This window comes from Pelodiscus sinensis, chromosome 10 (assembly GCF_052426305.1).
Source record: "Pelodiscus sinensis isolate ZL-2025 chromosome 10, ASM5242630v1, whole genome shotgun sequence".
Taxonomy (NCBI): domain Eukaryota; kingdom Metazoa; phylum Chordata; order Testudines; family Trionychidae; genus Pelodiscus; species Pelodiscus sinensis.
The window spans coordinates 14,036,983-14,055,725 of NC_143061.1; the positions used below are offsets into that span (position 1 = coordinate 14,036,983).

General features: G+C 40.6%; 1 protein-coding gene across 5 annotated transcripts in view; it reads right to left on the reverse strand.

The window, feature by feature from the left end:
* Window positions 1–18,743, reverse strand: part of NAALADL2 (N-acetylated alpha-linked acidic dipeptidase like 2) — a 984,106-nt gene that overhangs the window by 537,177 nt on the left and 428,186 nt on the right. For all 5 annotated transcript variants that reach the window (XM_075937993.2, XM_075937986.2, XM_075937990.2 and 2 more), the window contains one exon: window positions 3,297–3,798. In XM_075937993.2, the coding sequence (XP_075794108.2) occupies window positions 3,297–3,790 (494 nt within the window). In that variant the 5' untranslated portion in view covers window positions 3,791–3,798. The remainder of the gene's footprint in view (window positions 1–3,296; window positions 3,799–18,743) is intronic.

Sequence of the window (18,743 nt, forward strand, 5' to 3'; positions counted from 1 at the left end):
CAACTGAAGTGCTGACTCAATAGCCTTTTGGCCAAACCAGTCAAAATCATCTGTCAGAGGCTCCAAGATCTACCAGTAGATCCCGATCTACTAGTTGGTGACCACTGTTGCAAGTAGTTCAAAGCACATTTTAAAAAAGCATAAAATCATCCCACAATAATGTATACTCAACTTGTCAATTTGTTTTCAAGCTACAATGTCATCAGTAAGGCAGCATCATCCCAATGGGTTCCTGACAAGTCCTCTACTCTGTCAATGATGATAAACTTTTGGCTGTGTGCATATATACATTTGCTCCCCTGTCTAACATGTTAACCATGTGCAATTCGTTAACACGACAGACTCCCGAGAGAGCCCCCAGAGACCACAAATCAGGTAAGGATCCAAAGCACCCAAGCAGGTTTATTGCCAAGCGACATTCAATAATAGTTGTCAGCGACAGACTCGCCGCTTCGCCACTACAGCTATGTAAGCCGTGACAATGGACTAAACCAACTAAATCCTCTGGATCATAGTGCTCTCCCCACCATGATCAGTTGACAATCACCCTTTGGGGTGCACTTCTATACACAGGTACAAACAAGTTACACATCACATCACTCCTGATGTATCAGGTTACACTCTCTGTTAGCTAGCTTTGGAACAGGAAGCTGTAGGTGTGCGGGATGCAGGAGTCAAGGTTGGGGTTGAGGAGAGACTCAGAGCAGGGGCATGGGGATGTAGGAGGGGAGTGTGAGAGAGTTAGGGTTGGGGATGAGGAGGAGCTCATGGCAGGGGGTGAGTGTGGACCCCAGCTTCTGCACACCCCCACCCACTGGCTTCTTCCAGGGGCTGGTCCAGGGCTGTGGGAGTGGGGAAGAGGACAGGACATGGGATTCCTGGGACTGGCCTGGGATAAGAGAGGCCATGCAGGCAGTGTTCACTGGAGCTGGCTGGGTTGGCGGGTGCTATCAGCCAGCAGCTGCTCATTGGGGCATTTGCTGCCCACCCTGTGGTCATGAGTGAGTATAACTGTCCCTTCTCTCACACCCCTCCCTTTCCATTGGCTCTGAAACAATCACATTCCAGGCACATCCCATGATCTTGACACAACCAACCCCTAACCTTGCTTTAAGTTATGATAAGAGGAATCTGCATACCAAATTTGGTGGCCCTAGGTCTTACAATTTAGGAGGAGTTTTTCAACAAACGGGCTCACAGACAGATGGACAGACAGACAGACACACATTTCTAAATAGACAGACAAGGTATACACAGATCTTCTTGCAATCCACCAAGGTTTGCCAAGCAGATGCTGAGGGAAAGTAACTGAAAACATGCAGTTTACAAAAGAGAAAATTCAGGTTTTCTAAGATCAACATTATGGATAAAAATGCATAACCGTGAATGATAGTAGAACGCCACTAAAAACTTTTATCTGATAATATTTTATCAAAAGACTGATACTACCAAAAAAGAAAAGTGATAAACCCCCAGAGTTAAACAGGTTAAGCAAACAAATAGGATGATAGCTATATAAGCTCTCTCATTCAGGCTCTCTAAAGGGTCCAAGCCATCCATGTGAAGCTCTCTCAAAATAAGGCCCAAACGAGTGGTGGTCAACATGTGGCTATTGGGCTGCATGCGGCCCATCAAGATAATCTGATTGAGGCCACAAGATATTTTGATGACATTGATCATCCACGGGCACCATTTCCTGCAGCTCCTGGTGGCTCAGATTTGCCATTCTCAGCCAATGGGAGCTGCAAGAAGGCGTGGCCAGCACATCCCTCCAGCTCCTTTGCTTTCAGGCATCACCCCTACAGTGATAAGATCATGTCAGTTGTCAACACTGGTTGTAAGTGAGGAAAGACTGCAGGACTGAATCTGAATGTTAAAACCTGTTTCACTGGTGAACCAATTAAAGGGGGCATAGGTAGGACAGCCCCTGCCTGCAGGATGCCTGGGCCTGCAGTGGACAGGGACTGCCTCTGTCCACGGTGGGACCCCCGCAAGGCTGGAGCAGCCCCCTGCTTATGGCAGGTGGGGAGCTGTTCCAGCCTCCATCGGTTAATGGGTAACCAGAACCAGTAAGCAGCTGGTTAACCTACTATATTTCTTTCTACATTTTCTTCTGCAATCCTGCATGCATTGACACTGGACTATTTGGAAGATGTTTGTGTTCATACACACACTTGTTTGCTTTTAAATAATTACACTCTATAACACATCAGACTCTAACGGATCTGTTTGATAAATTCAGACCATTCAAAGCAATTGCTGAAGCTGACAGTCTTCTTATAGGTTTATTATGTAAAAAAGTTCTCGGGCAGTAGTCATATTTATCAGCCTATGCACATCCAAAACCATTTTCATATTTAACAGAATAATGTTCCCCATAAAAAGAAACCCTCATTTTAAAGCGGGAACATTGCCCAAATTTGAGCTCGTATGGAAGTATTATTTTAAACAAAATGCAGGACAATGTAGCACTTTAAAGACTAACAAGATGGTTTATTAGATGATGAGCTTTCGTGGGCCAGACCCACTTCCTCAGATCAAATAGTGGAAGAAAATAGTCACAACCATATATACCAAAGGATACAATTAAAAAAAATGAACACATATGAAAAGGACAAATCACATTGCAGAACAGGAGGGGGATGCGGGGGGGGGGGGGGAAGGAAGGTAAGTGTCTGTGAATTGATGATATTAGAGGTGGGGAGAGTGGGATGTTTGTGAGTTAATGGTATTAGAGGTGATAATTGCCAAGATAGCCAAGAGGTACCCATTACCAAGATAGCTTCCCCAATTATCACAGACACTTACCTTCCTTCCTCCCCCCCCCCCGCCCCCGCATCCCCCTCCTGTTCTGCAATGTGATTTGTCCTTTTCATATGTGTTCATTTTTTTAAATTGTATCCTTTGGTATATATGGTTGTGACTATTTTCTTCCACTATTTGATCTGACGAAGTGGGTCTGGCCCACGAAAGCTCATCATCTAATAAACCATCTTGTTAGTCTTTAAAGTGCTACATTGTCCTGCATTTTGCTTCAGCTACTCCAGACTAACACGGCTACATTTCTATCACTATTTTAAACAAGGTTCCACATTAATGGTATGCACATTTGCAACCATTCTAAGTCCCTCACCAGTATATCTGATGGAAGTGTCACATACATCATGAGAAAGTTGAACATGAGCAGCAGAATTCAGTGTTTTCAAACAACATGCTGCATAGAAAAAACTAAAAGCATTTACATATTGTCAGAACATTAGCTAACAACGCTATCAATAGCAACTTAAGACACATACCTGAAAATCTGTTGAATATTTTCAGCTTTGATTTCCTTGAGAATCTCATGGTAGAAGTGAGGGTCACTTGGTTCTGAAGGAGTAGGAGAAGGCAGACATTTTTTGTGGGCATAATATCCTATTAAAATTCCAAAAATAAATAAAGTCAAAGCAGTGCAAAAGAGTTTAAATATTCGACAAAAGTTGCAGCGGTTGCTCTTTGGGGCTGATCTTGTATAATGTGACACATAGTCCGGGTCTTCCTGAAGACGCTGAAATCTTCCTTTAGGGGATGCCGAGGGCTGAATAGGCTCAAGATCAATGTTGGTGTTTTGTGAATTTCCCGAATGCTGATCGATTGCACCATCTACTCGGAAATGGTCAAAGCCAGGCTCCTCCAGTTCTTTTTCCATGTCCCATTCTAGTTCCAACGTGGTGGCTTGGAGGTCATCATTGTCAAGGTACTGAGAGTGCCCCTGTGTTCTCTGGTCTGCATTCACTTTGTGATAAGCCATTTTTTTACCTATAAAAATGACAAAAAACAGTGTTAAGCTTTGATGTCTGTAGAAAATACTTAAATGTTCATGGATGCCAGTTTTGTCTCCATATGCAACAGTGTGTGACTTGGAACACACCTAGAGGGAACTGTGTGTTCATATTTAAAGAAAGAATTGAGGCCACAATGCTGAATTCTTCCTAAACATAGCCTTCTTTAATTTTCTTCTCAGTGGCATTATACATTTTCTATTTGGTACTGAAGAACAGGTAATCAAGTAGTAACTGTCTTAACATTAAAAAAAGAGAGAGACTTTAGGAAACATTCCAGTATTAACCAAGAAATTTGTTCTACCATGTTTTTCTGCCTCTTTAATTTCTATAATTCTCTACTATAGAATTAATTCAGTGAGAACCAATGACGTATTTTCAAAGTTTCCAAAACAAATATGTATCAGTATACTCTGACATCTTTTTGGAGCTATTGCATATTGTGTATGTCAACTTCTATACATACGTTTCGTTTCACTTGATATCAAAATCATGCTGCTGAAGTAAAATGCACTGTGTAGGACAATGGGGACCTAGACAATATCTTGGACTTCTAAGTCTTGTAATACAAATAAACAAGTAAAATAAAGGTAAAGCAAATATAAATAAAAAAGCTTTAGTGAGATGACTGCAAAGGCAAAAGAATGCTGGATTAAAGTTTGGAAATGTGAGGGTGACACTCAACTTCACTTACATATCAATAAAAGGCTTCCATTTGGATAGACTGTTCTATTATTTACAGGTATTAAAATGCATAGTTTCTGAATGACTGATGAATTTACTTAGAAATTGTCCCAGCTGTTTTGCTCCAGTTAGTTTTTCCATTTTAATGAATCAAAATTACTGCCAGGTTGGGATTCTTACCTAAACCATTTTCTTAATAGCAAAACATAACTCTAGCAATTCTAGACGTTTCCACAGCTGTGTGAGCCTTCTAAGTGGAACTCTGACCTCTAATACAAACATTCAAAGTCAATTCTCTACAAATCATTTTTAAACTGACTGCAGTGATGAGGTTCAGTTTTCATCCATACTTTGACAATAGACATTCCATCACATGAGCATCAACAATTTAATGCTTTTCAAACATCAGATAGACCCATCAATTAGAATGAAATGCAGATACACATATTAACTCCTCACAATGATGGATATCTGAGTGACATCTGCACTGTTACCTACCTTCTCCTGCTTGTTACACATGAATATGTTTCCTTTATCTACGACCTAGCATTTTCTGGGTCACATATTGGATGAACCCACTTTATATGGCAAAATAGAGTTTAGAAATAATTTTTGAAAAGAATAAAAGATTTCAAATCACAGCGATCTACTGAAACAGCCTATCAGACTTCAAACAAAATTGTCGTGCACTATAAAGTACATGATTTACAAAACCCTGTTTCTCTACAGAACATCTGCCATTGCAATGTCCCTAACTGAGGCCAGATGTTTAAGAGAGCTCAGCTCCCACATATGTATTTTTATAAGGACCTGATTTTCAAAATGAACCTCAGGAGCACCCATTATGACAAGCCCCCTGAAGGTGGGGGGGAAGGGGTCAACTAGCCTAGGGCCTGGTGATTCATAGGAGGCTTAGGGAGCTGGGTGCTGCTGTTGCTGCCACAGCAATGATACGCGGCGCTCCAACCCTTTAAATTGCCAGTTAAGTGCCATTTATCATGCTCCAGGATGCTCTTAGGGCTGCCTGAGGATATGGGGGCACAATGCGGCACACTCTAGGCAGCAATAGGGGATCCCTGTGGTCCAGGCCCCGCTCTTTCTGCCTGAAGCCCTGCCTCCCGCCCCCCCCATACACTTGGCAAAGGGCCTGCCATGGCTGTGGGCTCCCCTGCATTGTGGTGCCAATGGTTGCATGTTCTAAACCAGCTTGCCACCCAATCTGGCCACCTTTTATTTTCTTGCCTAAAATGGAAGGTGAATCCCATTTGTGTGTGCTGAGTTCTTTTGAAAACTTGGCCCTTAGGACCTCGTCTGAAGAAAATGAGAATTGCATAGATGCAACTGAGGGTAAAATTTGGCCAGAAGACCCTGTAAGACTGGTAATGATACATAAGATGAAAAGAATGACTAGATTCTAAGGGCTTGAGTCTCAGTTTCTAAACTGAGCAAATTTGATATGGAAATGAATGTGAGAAACAATGACTATAGAGCCCTCACAATGTCTTTTACGGAGCCATGTTTTAGAGTAGAAACACTTTTAAACTCACTGATATTGATATAGTGCTTTTAGATATTTAGAGAGAAGATGTTATCACCACAGGACCTACTGACTCCCTGTGAAAAAATAAGTCAACACTACAAAAATGAAAAATTTCATTTTTTTATAACATACGTTCTATAAAATCTCATTCTCAGTTGTTTGCTCACTGGGATTTAATTGAGTTTTATCAGCTTCAACCCTGATGTGAGACCTGTAGAAATAACAGATTATAGAGCCGGAAAGGGCAAGATTTAGAGTTGAGCTTTATTAGTGTTTTGCCCTATTCTGATGGACTGCCTTAATCATTTTTTGCATGGCTTATAATAAAAACAGACTAATATAATTTTCTGTTTTTAACTATTTCCATAACTTTTTGCTTTTTTGAAATATCTGTATCAGAAGAATTCAAAGAATAAGTAAGCAAGTTTATTTCTCATTGTACAAACTATATTTTCTGGATGAACTCCAAAATGTTAAAGCTCAAGTATACAGTAGTAAGTTGCCATGACAACTGTTGTTGCAAACCATAAAGTATGTTTATGAACATGCACTTGCTTAGACATATATGTACATTAACTGCCACACCATAATCACTGCTAATTTATCTATCCAGTCACACATATTGGACAAAATTCTGTTCTCAGAAAATCAAGAAATGTGCTAATTTAGGTCAACTGCGCATTCCGATCCATAGAAAAACCGGCATGAAAGCAGAATCATTGTGTTTATAATATACAGTATAAAAATGGTTTCCAAATACCAGTCGCTAAAGCCTTCAAGCTACAACCTTCTTCTAGCAACTCAATACAAAGGCCAATACCACAATAAGATATCATATTGAAGAGTTTGGGCTACTATAGCTATGGGCAAACAGTATAGTAGTAATCCATCTTTGACCTTTTCTGAGTGTCTTGTGAAATAAGCTGTCAAATTTTAAAAAGGCCCAAGTTTGGTCATCTGGCTCTGTCTAAATGTGTAATTTTGCATAGTGTACTATTCCTCCTATGAATTCATCACAGTGTGTTATTTAACCTAACACATAGACAATATAGGGTGACATTCAGCATTTGGAATGAAACAATGTCCTAATGTGCAAATACTCATTTTAAAAGAAAAATCTCATATACATTAACTCACCTCAAATAGTCAATGAATTATATGTATAATAAAAATTGGTCTTTCTTTTGTTTTGTTTTTTCTCTTTTTTGATAGATCTGCAGTGTTCTGAATTGCTTCCCCATATTACTAGACACTAATTTATTCAGACTCTCTGGAAGCATGTTACCTAAAATGTAATTGGTTATATTCATAAGATAGCACTCACTTTCTAAACATGCTTAGGCCCTGTATGATGGAGAAAATCTACATTTAGAGCTATGTGTCTCAGTTGCATTTGTGCTTTTGATAACTTCTTAGTAGGGGGTTTCTTCTTTATTTTGAAGTCAATCCTTAGTGTTACATCACAAACAAAAACTGATGTGTCTGGAACTGAAGCTCTTCTAACCCACCGAATGGTGACCTTGACCTTAGAACAACAGATAAACATTCTGTCCGTGGGCATGAAGCTATAGGTGAAGATGCACTTTTTGTCTCTTCACATTATAAGCCATTCTTTTGTATATCTGCTGAGGATGGGGTATTCATTGGTGGATTCCTTGAGGTTAAGGATGATCCTTCACAAGTTTTATTTTCATGGGTTCTTAGGTTACTGAGAAAAAGTGGTGAGGAGTCCTGTGGCACCTTAAAGACTAACTGAAGTGTTGGAGCATAAGCTTTCATGGGCAAAGACCCACAGGATTCCTCGCCGCTTTTGCAGATTCAGATTAACATGGCTACCCCTCTGATAGGTTACTGAGGAGACCCATATTTGACCCACAGGCTTGTTGGCAGACATTACAGGTACGTTGGGCCATGCTTTCCGTTGACAGTTGTCTCTCTTTTCTGCTATTTTTTTTTCAACCAAAGCAAGGCAGTTTTTTTCTCAAAAGTGAGGATGTTCCCTCTCTGACAAGTCTTTGCCAATTATCAATATCCTGGACTACTGTCTCCCATTGTGTGCTGCCAGTGCCACATCTCCTGATATTCATCTTGAGGGTTCCATTAGAACATTTCTTTTCACCTTCCCTTTCCTTTTCTCCTTTGACAGATTGGCCATAGCAGTTGTTCTGGTATGCATATACCAGGTATGCACATGTAGCACCTGTTTCACCTGGTGCTGAATAATCAGGACCTCAACACGCACGTTGACTTCTGTGAGGGCACTGACATTAATGTCATGATCCTCCCACTTGATGCTGAGGTTCTTTTGAAGAAAGTGTTGGTGCTGGCATTCCAGGTGTGTTCTCTTGAGTCACCCAAGTCTCACAGCCATAGAGAGTGGTTGGGATTGCCACCACTTTCTAAACTAAAAGTCCAGTATGTGTTCTGATGTTGTGATTGTTGAATACCTGGCAAGACATTCTGCCAAAGGCAAGGCTAGTGCAGCAGATTCTTTGCTGAATCTTGACATCCATGTCTGCCCTCTGAGAGAGATGGCTGCCACAGTAGGCAAAGTATTCTACATTTTCCATTCTACTTCATCAATGGAGATCTCCCTTGCTGGGTCCAATTACTATCCGGGGACTGACTGTGAAGAACTTTTGTTCTGTTGATGTTCTCAGTTTGCTTCTCTGAAGCTTACAGAAGCTAGTAAGGGCCATTTGTAGATCCTTCTTTGTGTTTGCAACTACAGCACAATCAGCTGTGTACAGGAGTTTGGTTATTGTTGCTGATATTACTTTAGCTCTGGCGCACAGATGAGCATTACTCCTTGGATCATAAATATATGCAAATTTCGGTACTATGACAAGGTCGCCACCTAAGGAGGAGGATGGAGCATTATACTGAATAGAACAGTAAAGGCCTCCACTAATAGGTCACCTGCATCATCAACTACCTACCTTTCCATTCTGCAGTAATTGATGTTTTTACTCATTAGAAGGGAACTCTTATGCTATGAATGGGATTTCAAGTAAAACAACTTCAGTGTGGAACTGCATATAATTTGCTTTCTGTATCCATATCTACCACTACCATGGATAATTACTGGGGTTTGAACCTCGACATCCTGCACTAATGTAAGCGGGGGAATGGTCCCACTATTGTGGGGAACTTTCCGGACTTCTATACCACCCCGGTGAAATGGACCAGCGAAAGGATCTGAGTCCCTGCTCCCACTTCCTTTACTCCACAGCCTCCCTGATCCTGAGGGCTCTCCCTCCGCTCTCCTGAGCAGCAGAGTCCTCAAAACCCCAACAAGGCTGGGCCCAGATTTCCTGGGGCTTAATCCCATACTTTGTAGTCACTTGGGGTAGGAGCTAGTGTCTCTCCACTCCGGGGTGCTCTCGTCACACTGCAGGCTTTCTTGGCCCAGTGATCATTCCATAAAGTTCAAAGCAAATACAATTTATTAAACATCAACTGATTAGAGAGAAAAGAATAAGAAAAAATGAGAAAGGTTAAATGAGAACACACAGCCCTGCTCTGTAGCATGGGGACATCACAAACAGCAGTCTGCAGAGTGTAAGGACAGTTCACTGTCTCTTCCTTATAGGCCCCTTAGAGGCCCTGGATATGCTGCAGGGGGGCTGCAGGTTGGATACGCTTGCTCTGGCAGTGACCACACAGCCACAAGCTCTAGGTGGCCAGACCGCTCTCCCAGTCTGGCCCGATGGGCCTCTTGGCTGGTGATATCTCCCTGTCCAGAGCCTCTCCCCGGACTTTGCTGCTCCCAGCTGCTCACCACAGCCAGCTGCAGGCTGTGCTGCTTTGCCAGTCTCCAGCTCCTTGCATTGCTTCTCTGTCCCTTTTGGCTATCTGAGTACTGCCAATCTGCTGCTCAACACAGGGTCTGCGTTCCTTGGACTGTGTGTGCCTGGCTTTGTTGCTGCAGGACTGCCCCTTAGCATAGCTTGGTCCTCTCAGCTCTCTCTCCTTGCTCAGAGAAACCCAGAAAAATCCCAGCTCACAGGGAGGATGGGGCCTGTCCAACCTATCAATCAGGCCAAGCTGGAGTGTTGGCTGCTTTCCATTGTCTCTGGGTCTGTCAGTCTCAGGGCCCTGATTTCTCACGGACCATTCCCTTTTTGATCCTGGGAGCTGGCCAACCAAAAACTCCCACAGAGTTTTAGTAAGGGGCTACCAGTCCCCTTACACTAAGAATATTAGCCTGCATCAACTGAGTGAAAGTAGTATCTGCATAAATGTTAGCTCTAATCTAGCAGATTCATGAACAGCCTCTAGATGGGGAACAACAAAATGAACAATCAGTTGCAATTTACAGTTCAGCTCCTTTAACAGCAAGACTTTTGAAAAAGTCTTCTTGACCTTTTAGACTAGACAAATTTAATTTTAAAAAACTAACTTATTAACTTTATTTTTTTTTAAAACAGCTTGTTGTTTAGACCACTTGTTCTCAGTTTTTTTCAGGGTACTCTACCCCTTTTAATATTCTGGTTTGTGACACATACCCCAAGTTTCTCTTCACTTTTAAAACTGCTTGCTGACAAAATCAGACATAAAAATAGAAAAGTGTTACAGCACGCTATTATGGAAAAATTGGGGTTTTTTTTCAGTTTTACCGTAGAATTATAAAATAAACTGATTGGAATATGAATATTGCACCTACTTGTCCATGTGATATTTGAGCTTGTTTTTCTCTTCTGAGTCTTTTCTAGCCTAAGCCCCAGATCATGGGACTCAAGATCCAACTCCAGGCAGTGGGGCTGAAACATGTAACTTAGCTTGGCAGGACCTCTTGTGGCCTGGGGCTCAAACAATTACCCTGTTTGCCATCCCCTAATGCCAGCCTTGTACTTACAATCCCCCTAGGCCCATCCTATAACAATCCTGAGAGATGAAACCCCCAGGTTGAGAAATACTGATCTAGATTAGTTAAATACCCCCTGGAAGATCTCTGCATACCCACGGGGATGTGTGTACCCCTGGTTGAGAGCCACTGCTTTAGAAAGCACCCCTTTTGTTTTCACGAACTCATTTGTCTCCATAATTGAAGATGAGAGAAAATTGTGCACTAAAACTAAAAGAACAAAAAGGAATTTATTCAAGAGTACTTCTTAGTAATCTGAGTTAAAGCAGAACCATCAATTGTGTGCCATCTAATGTATGGTTAGCCTAGATTGTGTGAAGTATTTCAGCAATAGCCATCTGAAAAAGCTAGATGTATCGAGATTCAAATAGGAAGGGTGATGGTTTGTACTAAATCAGTGAAACACATACAAATGAAATGTAATTCAAGCAAGATAATTGTGGACATCATAAAACCATTTGACAATTCTAATATTTCACGTAGAACATTAAACTTTGCCTGAAACCCTGTCTGAAACTGGCAAATGATAGGTAGTAGTATCAATGTGAAGTTTGTAGACTGTCAGAATTTTCTTGGTTGAGTTTCTCCATAATGGTACAGGGAATCAGTCATAGTATCATAAATTCCATGGAATTCTGTCAGTAGTGGGCAACTCGTGGTGCATAGGAGTGCTATGTGTGGCCGATAAGACATTTTATTTACCATTGCCCCTGTGCAGAGTTTCCAGATTCTGCTGGCTTCCCTTCATGTCATATTTTTCCTACCCGTATTACTAAAGTGACAGCACGTAAAATCAGGGCACGTGCACTTAAAGCAAGGGCCCATGAAATTAGGCGCGTGTTAATTGCACACAACCTTAATCGTGAGAACCATGCATTCCTTCTGCATCCAATCAAAGCACTGCTACAGTTCATTTGGAATATCCCATAAGTTCTAGGTACACAAGCACACTTAGCAAAACAACCCTATCCCGGGAGACTGTTTTAGTTATGACAATTATTGCATCTCATTAAGATGAAGGAGGCCACTCATGTGGCCCACTCACTAGCCTAGATTGCCCATCACTTATTTCTGTAGCTCTACATTGTTTTATATTTCTTTTCAAGGAATGCTAGATACATCCTCTCTCGGACTTACAAACCGGTTACGGACCAAGCAATTGGTCGTAACTCGGTTTGTTCGTAAGTCGGACCCCATAGAGTTACATGCAACTGCGCTGTTCGTAAGTACGGATTACTTTCATAACTCGGGGTCCACCATTTACGACAGCTTCAGTCATAACTGCGAAAGATCGAAAGTCGACCGTTCGCAACTCGGGGACCGGCTGTATACTATATAGAGAAGGGGTTTTCAAACTCTGTATCATAGCTTATAAGGGTAAACTGTTTGCTGGCCACAAGATGCCTCCACAGCCAACAGGAGCTGCAATCGCCCACACCTGCAGTGGTGAGGGTAAACAAAGCATCTCGTGGCCAGCTAGTGACTTGCCCTTTCAAGTTGTGACCCAGAGTTTGAAAACCCCTGATACAGAGGACAATGTTACATGGAAGAATAACTAATTAAAATCTAATCTTGGCTTTTTCACGGACTCACTGTGTGATCCTGGACTAGTCATTTTACTTCATTGTCTCAGCCTCCCAATATGTAAAGTGGGGATAATAATCTCTCTTGATATATAAAAAAAAAAATTCCTGCTGTTACACAGAATGACGTTGGCAGGCTCTCTGGCCACAAAAGCAGTCAGAGGCAGGGGGTTGGTGAGCGTAGCAAGCAATGGGCGCAGACCCCTAATAATAATAAAAAAATCTTTTCCAATAACTTCCTAGGAGTGTTGTGATGACTAATTATCAATCTTTTGAACATATAAAGCAGGAACTATTTCTATATACCAGCATTAACCAACCCAAACAGACCTACAATTACAGCCTCATCAAGTATTAATTGGGTGCTTTGAAGCAACCACAACTCCAGCAATCAATTCCAACAACTCAGCATGAGCACAACTGTGAAATTTACTCAGGCAAAACTGTCATTGATTTACATACTATCAGTGTAATCAATGGGAGTTTTCCCTGATTAAGGACCACAGGACTGCAGCCCATTATTTAACCACTCAGCTCCCACTCCTGGAACCTTGAGCTTGTCCCCCTTTTCTCACCTGTCACAAGACGCTGCTCCAACTTGACTCACAAAACGAACAATGGGGAATATTTCTATCGTCTTTGTCCACTAGCTACTCTGTACTCACAGTTCCTTTTCAAGAAACCCATGACCATCTTACAATAATGCCTAAGGTCACAGGAAGCCTGTAAATTTAGCAATGCAAACATCTGCAAAACAAAGTCATTTCTTATCCTTTTTAAGTCTTAGTTCATATTTGATATCAAATTGACTGCAAAAGCTAATCTCAGTGTAAAGGAAAACAATCAATCTGCTAGCGCTACATTGGCTGTCAAAGTTCATCTGATTTCCTTAGATATTTCAAAGCTGATTCCATAGCGATATTCCATCCTTCACTACAGAGATCTTCTGACCTCAAACTCAACGAAACCTATACCAATCTATAAAACAAGGAAGCCCAGCTTTGAGTAAAACATATCTCCCGTGCATATTAAAAGAAACAAGCAGGCTCAAGAAGATTATCTCCTCCTAGTAGGTTATCAGTGAGTGGCCCTGTAGAACCTTAGAGACGAACCAAAAAATATGGATAGTATCATGAGCTTTTGTGGACACAACCCACTTCTTCAGATGACAAATATGGAGCAATGGGGTCCAGCGATACAAATATATAGCAGAAAAAGAGGGGAGAGGAGAAGGAAAAAAACCCTGTCAATTAAAGCATCCGTGTTACCATGCCATTATTTTTTCCTCCTATGTAATATTAAAACAAGTTTATTTCCATGAAAATGAACCCTTGTTATCAACACATCTTTCATGATTCTACCTGATTCTATCTACTCCATAGATAGAAGATATAAAATAGAGGGGTATCTATGCATCTTCTTTCATTTCTGGATTATTAAGTAAACCCTTTTATTCATGTCTGAATGCAGGAGACATCATACCAGAATTTTTCAAAGCTTTCATAATTCACTGCTAATTTTAAGCACTGCCCAGTGATATGACTCACACCTTCTATTCAGTTCCTCACTGGTCATCCTCTACAATGATGATTCACCACTCTTCCTTCCATGATAACTTTCTGTAGGTTATTTACATCTCTATATGCGGTGTGTACGTGTAATGCTGAGACACGCTGGCCATCTGTGGGTGAAACTGAACCTGGGATCTCTGTAGCTTAATGTATGAGCCTATACCACATGAGCAAAGAGCTAGCTGGCTAGTAGGTAAGGCCTCTTTCATCCCTGTATAACACATTCTTTGCTGGAATAGCTAACCTGTTATGTTTCTAAAGTTAATCTTTTTTATGACTAAAGTTAAACCTTTTGTTATAAGCATGAGTTGTTCAAGACATAAGGGACCCAGTCCTATTTTCACAGGCTTCAATGAGAACAGGAATATGTTAGTATTAGTATTTAAAATAAGACCTGCTTCTTCACTAACACTTTATTTCAGTGGGAATAGTTTGCTCCTGATTTCAACAGTATAAGTAAGAGTAAAATCAGACCCAAAGTCTTAAGAGAAAAAATAACCCAAGCTGGTTAAATCTTAAACATAAAATTACTAACATATAATTAAGTAGAATTAGAAAGTGATATTAGGGAAAAAATTTACATTTGGTTATAGTTGCTTCCAGAATTACAATTTTTATTTGTTGCTTTTGTACAACATGCTAAAATAACAATGTAAACTGTGTTTCACATATTCAGGTATATTTATAGTTTCTAGATGAATTAAGACTATTACAAAGCCTACCATGAACTATTTTAAGTACTACTCATAGCTTATATATTTTATTTATGAACAGGGTTATTATTAAATATAAAAGACCTCCAATGGCACATAAAAGAAATGCTGTTATGAGATTAAATGTCAGGCAACTGGCATGAAAATGTAATATTTAGTAAGTCATAAAATATAGACAGTATTATCACAGGATCTTTACACAGTCAACATGCAGCCTGAAACAACCATGTTTATTACAATAATGTAAATGCAATGACTAAATATGCCTCTAATTTCAAATGTAATTGTTCCATTAAATACAGGATTTTTTCAAACCTATTTCTATTTGTACCTAAGATCGTTTGAAGTTCAGTCTGAAAACATCATTATACACACTTCTACACTGCACTGTTAGTAGAGATTTAGCTGCAAAATAAATACAGGCAGTCCCCGGGTTTCGTACAAGATAGTTGAATTTGTATGTAAGTCGGAACTGGTACATATTGTAGGGGAAACTCTAGCCAAACATTTCTCCAGAGCTCAGTTTTATTCTCCCACACCTCACTTCCCTCAGTCCTTTATTCTCAAGCTGAGGTGTCTGCTGAGGAAAGCCGCTCCGCGTCTCCCTGGTCTGCTGGGGGGGGGGGGGGCACTAGCTTCGCGTCTCCCTGGTCTGCTGGGGGGAAGCAGCTAGTGCGGGGTTGCCTCACCCCGTTTGTAAGTAGGGATCCGATGTAAGTTGGATCCATGTAACCCGGGGACTGCCTGTACTGTATAACACACGACAGCATAAAATGTACATGGCAAATAAATCAGCTGAATTACTTGTGTTCATATACCTGCCAAGAAGGCTAATGGAATTCAGTAAAAGATGTATCAAAAGAAGACTCCTTCAAAAGCAGAAACACTTGCAATTGGTTAAGAGAGACTATTGAATCACAGAGTTGTGTTAGAAGATATACATGATGATATCTTGAGAATCCACTCAGCCTTACCTTTACTTACAGGGTTTGACAATAGTTAAAGATTCTAGTTTGCCTGATTAAATACGGTATGTGGTTATAGACGAGAGCTGGAATTTTCTATTTTGTTTCTTTATTAAAATTTAAACCAAAACATTTGCAAAGGATTGAATTCTCTATTGCAACCAGCATCTGGGACATAAAAGTAAACATTAATTATTCAAGTTGTAATTTATTTTAAAGACCTAGATTTGGAATCACAATTAAGCCGATCTCTACCACACATTCTTAGACACTGATGTTAAACAGGTGGACACTATCTCCAAAAGCTTCAAACATGGGTGGCTAACGTTTCACCGGATGTGTGTGACATAATGGGGACAGCACTGCATAGAAATTCAAGGGAACTGGGTTCAAATGCTATCTTGTTCTCTGGCCTTCTTGGTGATCTTGGATACATCACTTCATTTCAGTACATTGGCCACAATGATAATTATTCCTCCTTTGCAAAGCACAGTGAGATCGATGAGTCTAAAGTGTTAATAATAAGACCACCTAACCATTTCATATTCTATAATAGTGACTAGGTTTTCAGTGATGTGGAACATCTGGAACTCTTATTGACTTCAGGGACAGCTGTGGGATCTCAATATCTATGTGAAACCACTAAGTCGCTTTCATTTAGATGACTCCCTGTGAATCTAGGTATATAGCATTAGGCATCCAACCTTCAAAAGTTTGACCTTCATAATAAGTATCCTGTAAGAGGGCTGGAATCTATAATTGAGTCAAAAGACTAAATATTTTAGTGCAAGAAATGTGCAGAGGATGTTACCTGGAGAACTGTTATGTTCCCCAAAACAACAGTGAGGACAATAAGCGAAAGGACTCATGTGGCAGTTGATGTTTATTTTGCACAGGTGAAACAATTACAAAATTGTGCAAGGAACTGGAGACTCAGGGCACAGTATTTTTTACCAGTAGTGTACAGAGCAAAAACATCTTAGGGTACGACCTTTAAAATATGTGCACACTGTCCTTAGAGCCAAATAAGACTAGAATGAAAAACAGTATCTGTCATCTTAGGGTTTCTTTTATATACTCACATGTATTGATAGATCTTGATTTAATCCCGTGCTTCTAGATGTAAGGTCAAGCAGTATTATATCCAGAGGTTTCTGCAACATATTCTTATGTCTATCAAACACAGTCCCCCTAGGTATTTGAGGCAGACTGCTCATGTTTTCTGTTCAAATGCATTCTGATAATACAAAAGTCTGAGTATCTCCTGGGAACTGCTAGGCTTCCTTAACTCTCATTAGTAGAAATGGAGATGGGGCACTCAGTATCTTCTGGGTATCACATGAAGGATCAAGCCAACAATAGTTTCCTACCATACACAAAACTTGACATCTTCTCAATTAAGCTGCTATCATTGAGGTTTGGCACTGTTGTATAAATTCAAACATTTGATAATTATCACTAAAACTTTTTACTGCTTATTGCCTCGAACATGTAATCTAAAAAAATAGAAATGGTGACTAATATAATGTGTTATGGATTATTTAACTGAAGACTGGCCTATTATAACATTTTCAGTGTTTAGGAGACAGTAAAAGTTAAATTTTGATCAATTCATGGGTATCCGTTTCCTAGGATCTGAGCACGTCATCCTGATAATCCACACCTCAGTGTGGACATACCAGGTCTGTAATCAAGATCATGGATCTTGCCTTCAAAGATATAAATAAGCCAACAGTTTGTTGGTTATCGACCCATAAAAAGTTGGAAGGTAACTGACATTTTGTTTCTTCTAGGATACAGATTGTGACAGAGGGAGTCACTCAATGACATCCTGGCATCAAGGACTCATGCCAGAGTTTTCCCATTAGCTTCGGTGGAGCAAAGATTCCATCCACTGTGTTCTGTCTTACATGGAGATGTATTTGTATTTTGTTTTTCCCCTCAATCAGAAGGCAAAATTATCTTGGATTAAATTATATTTTGTTTTTTGATTGGGTTTCTGCCTGAGGCTACGTCTAGACTGCAGGCTTCTTTCGGAAGAAGCTTTTCCGGACGATATCTTCTGAAAAAACTTCTTCTGAAAAAACACACCCACACTGCCAAAGTGCATCGAAAAAGCGATTGGCTTTTTTAAAGATGGTGTCCACTGAATGGATTCTATCTTGCATTTAAACTGTGATTACTACGGACAGAGTGGCCACCAGGGCACTTGTGCTTCTTCCTCTTTCCTCTTCTTCCAAAATAACTCCCTCTTTCCCATACACACATGCCTTTTTCTGAAAGAGCTCTTTCAAAAAAAGGCTTCTTCCTTATAGAAAGAGGATCACTAATGCCAGAAAACCCCCTCCGTTCTTTCGATTTTCTTTCGAAAGAACGCAATAGCAATGTGGACGTAAGCTTTTTTCAGAAAAACGGGCATTTTTCTGAAAAAAAAACCCTCTGTAGTGTAGACATACCCACAGAGACTGACACCAGTTCCATCTAGAAGCTACATTTTATGGGGATATGAAGACTAATAAAGTGATGGCTTCCAATGACTACATTTGTTCTTAACTTAAAGTACAAAAAAATACCCACGGATCTGAGAGGGATACTATTATAGGGCATGTCTACACAGCAGGGCTACAGTTGGAATAAGCTACATAGCTGGAGCGACGTCAGTTGTGTAGTTTAAGTCAAAATAGCTTATTTCGACTTTTGGTGCTATCTGCACAGCAAGAAGTCTAAGGAAGAACACTTTTCCTCCGACTCCCCTTATTACTCATAAAATCAGGGTTAGAGTAGTCAGATTACAGGAGTCAGAGCAAGAGGTCCTCCAGCTCAACATTATTTCGAAATAAAAGATGGCAGTGTACTTAAAAGTTATGCAGGGCTTGGGGGGGCTGAGACTCCAACCCACAACCCTGCCCTCCTCAGGCAAGTGCTGTATCCCCTCGTCCACTCATGGACCCACCCCATTCTCCTTCCCTTCAGAGGGTCCCTTGCCTTTGTCTGATTGC